General features: G+C 44.4%; 1 protein-coding gene across 1 annotated transcript; it reads right to left on the reverse strand.

The window, feature by feature from the left end:
• Window positions 1-2,038: 2,038 nt before the first annotated feature.
• On the reverse strand, window positions 2,039-2,911 carry LOC116464676 (putative cyclin-Y-like protein 3). The gene has a single exon (XM_032754239.2). It carries the CDS (start codon window positions 2,891-2,893, stop codon window positions 2,039-2,041), a length of 855 nt encoding a protein of 284 aa, XP_032610130.2. The 5' UTR covers window positions 2,894-2,911.
• Window positions 2,912-3,263: the final 352 nt, after the last annotated feature.

A 3,263-nucleotide genomic window follows, 5' to 3' on the forward strand; every position in this document is an offset into this window, starting at 1 on the left:
TTTTAAGTTGTTATGTATAGGTTTTCATGGAAATTTAAACATTTAACGATGATACAGATAATAGATAATAAACCCATCCTAAGTGCATTATCACTAGGTTTCAGCAATTCTTATTTTGCCATTTATTTTCAACTGTCAATCCAAATATCCTAGTAGTATTTTAAATCAAATATAAGATACAATATCATTAATTTTGGAAAAATTTAAGTAACTATATCTAACAAGTGAAGATAAGAAAGAAAATATCATTATCACAACTAATACAATTTTTAACAAATAAAATAGATAAATTCGTATATTCACCAAAGAGTAGACTTTACCACCACTGAAGGTTTTGCATGAAATGTTTTAACATGTTTAGTCTAATATTTTATCTTCAGACAAAATATCAACACATGAAAACATTGAATTAGATATAAAGGGCCATAGATTATGGTTGGGGTTGGAGGAGGAAATCACGAATTGACAGTGGGATATTCCAAACCACTGCACTGTGAAAGTAAATGCAAGAAAGAAATTAGGGAGTCCTATTGTTCTCGATAAAAGGAAAGGAAAGGTAACTCGCAAGAACCACTCCTTCACTTTGCCATATTCAAATGTCTAGAACAAGGCACAGGTCTGGCCGTACCCAAGGAAAGATGAGGATTCAGGGTGTAACAAAAGACAGCAGAGATCATGTGGCATCTTAGGATTCTGACCCCCCACATCCACCCTTGCAGGAAAACTTGATCTACCATCTCACATTGGTGGGGATCTGGTGTTCTTGTGAGAAAAAAGAAAGTCTCCGAACATGTTTCCCTTATAGACTCTGAGGCAGTCGATCCTCAGCACCTTCTATTTTGGAAGCCAGAAAATTATTTCTTGATTGACGAGGGGGGCAGTCCTGTGCACCACAGGAGTCCCATTGTTGACTGCATGTCAGTAGGTGCCACCAGTTATTACAACCAGAACTGTGTGGGCAAACTTCCTCAGGATGCAGAAGCCGCTCCTGTGAGAACTGCAGCTCCTCTTCATATGCAAACAGACAGATGCAGGCAGCACCAGCAATCTCTTGAACCACTGCAGTGCACCGGAAAATGTGAGGCGTGGTGTGTCCCTGTCTTAGAATTATAGACAGGCTTTTGTATTGTTGACAAGTGCTGAGACCATACAATGCACCAGGGCAAGATTAGCTGGGAAAATGATCTTCTGATAAGGATTTGAACCCAGATGCTCCTCCTTTGTTGTTTTCTCGGAACTGGGTAAATTCAGTTTTCACTTCTGTAGCTCCCCGAAGAATCCCAAGGCCAGGTCTTTTACCGCTTCCTCAGGTGGTGTGACCATTATCGGCCTGGGAGAAGATGAGCTGATTTCATCTCTTCCTTTATAACCATGATGTGGGGGCCTCATTTCACATGCACAGATTCCCTCCGAAGACTAGATGAGCAGACCTGAGGCACCCTGGTGCTTGGAGGAATGACAGCCTTGTCCTGATGCCACTCTCTCTTCCTACCATTGTTGAGTTCTGGGCCATCATGCATTCAGTGCCTCGGTGGACAGAGAACCAAACCCAGGTGTTCTCACAAATCTGGAGCCAATTCTAAAGTTTTTTTTAGCTCCAGCTCAGCTCAGACCACTGTCACCTGCTAGGGACTGTGGGTGACTGTGGACACCACTGGCACCTGCTTGAGACTGTGGATGACTGGACTCTGAGCTGGGATGTGCTGTGTCCACGTGACACTCCTTCTCTCCAAGAGTTGTTCAAGAAGGTGGTGCCCTAGGAATGCCATCTAGACCCAGTGAAAGAGGAAGGGCAGGAAGCACCCGGCACCCACTGTTCATACCACCATCACCCAGTTCCACAATGTGGCTAACTTGAAGATGCTTCCTCTTGATGAAAATCTTAAACAAACAAACGAAAAAAAAAAAAAAAAAAAAAACAAATAAAACAAAGAAGAAAAAACGAAAATCCGAATTTTGATGTTTCTTTCAGCATAAGTGATATTTTCTACTCTTTACAGTTGAGAAGCCCAGGGTCTTATAAGGCTAATTTTTCTCTTTAAGATAAGATGGCATTAGAGCACCGAATACCAATGAAGTTCATGCTGACAGCCCTTTTCATAGCAGCGGCATCTCGATGCGTCTTTGTATTCACACAGCCGTGACCTAGCCTCAGTTTCTGGGCTTTCTCTTCGTGAAGAAAACTAAATAGAAAATACAGGTCATGGTCATTTGCCAAGGCACGCAGGTCAAGGTAGTATTTTGCATAAACACTGGCAGATACATGAATATTAAACTCAAGTAGCTCCAAGAAACACTTCTCCATCTTGCTCATGTTCTCAACTGCAGTGTCCTTGGGCTTCTGGCTGTCACCCACACTCCACAGACCGTGATTTCTCCGCACTTTGGAGGCAAGAAGCACGGCTCCGAGGACAATCTTTTTCCAATTAGTAGGACAAAGATCAATGTTAGCACTAGTTAGAAGTCGTTCGATGTACACCAAAGCTACGATTGCACATGGAGCTGTTAGTTTTATGATTTGAGAAAGGGTACAGAAATATCTGAAAACACAGTTGCGTTTGGGATCAGGCTTGAAGGATTTCCCTGGAACTTTGTCCTGTGAAAGTGGATGTATTGGCTCTTCAAAAATAGCCAGAGATCTATTTGCATATCTGTGCTTTATGTCGTAATATATTGCCAAAGCCACACTTTCCAATGTGTGTCTAAGGTCAGGCTGGCTGAGTGTGCTGTTATCTAGCAATATGGTGGAACATGAGCTGTATTTTCTATCAAGATGCCGTGCAGGTATATAGTATAGGTGAGAGCTGCTCCTCTTTTCTTGCACACTCATTTGATATTTTCTCAGGAAGAGTGTGCTTTCCCTTGGATAGTCAGAAGCAAAATCTTTGGGCATCTCCTGGTCGCTGGTGTGCTGCAGGTCACGGCCCTCACGGGCTCCGAAATGCAACTGGGCAGGCTCCACAGCAGTGGGGTGTGGGGCTACTGCCACCTCTGCCTCCGTGAGGTTATAGCTGCAGGGAGGTTTCACCCACTGCATCCTGCACTGGCTTTGCTCGGGTCTGGCATCAGGCAGCAGCATGTTCCATCTACGGCACCTCCGCTCCTCTCTGCCTTGGCCTACACCTTTGCTTGATGCTGCCTCATAGATGTCAGCGCTGCAGGACAGCTCGCCAGATCTCCTGCGCTGGCCCCGCTTGAGGCAGGCGTTGGTGCCCACGCAATAGCTCAGCGTGTTCCCCATGGGGTAGCCAGGCTCCTCTCCA

Source organism: Hylobates moloch, unplaced genomic scaffold (assembly GCF_009828535.3).
Source record: "Hylobates moloch isolate HMO894 unplaced genomic scaffold, HMol_V3 SCAFFOLD_1267, whole genome shotgun sequence".
Taxonomy (NCBI): domain Eukaryota; kingdom Metazoa; phylum Chordata; class Mammalia; order Primates; family Hylobatidae; genus Hylobates; species Hylobates moloch.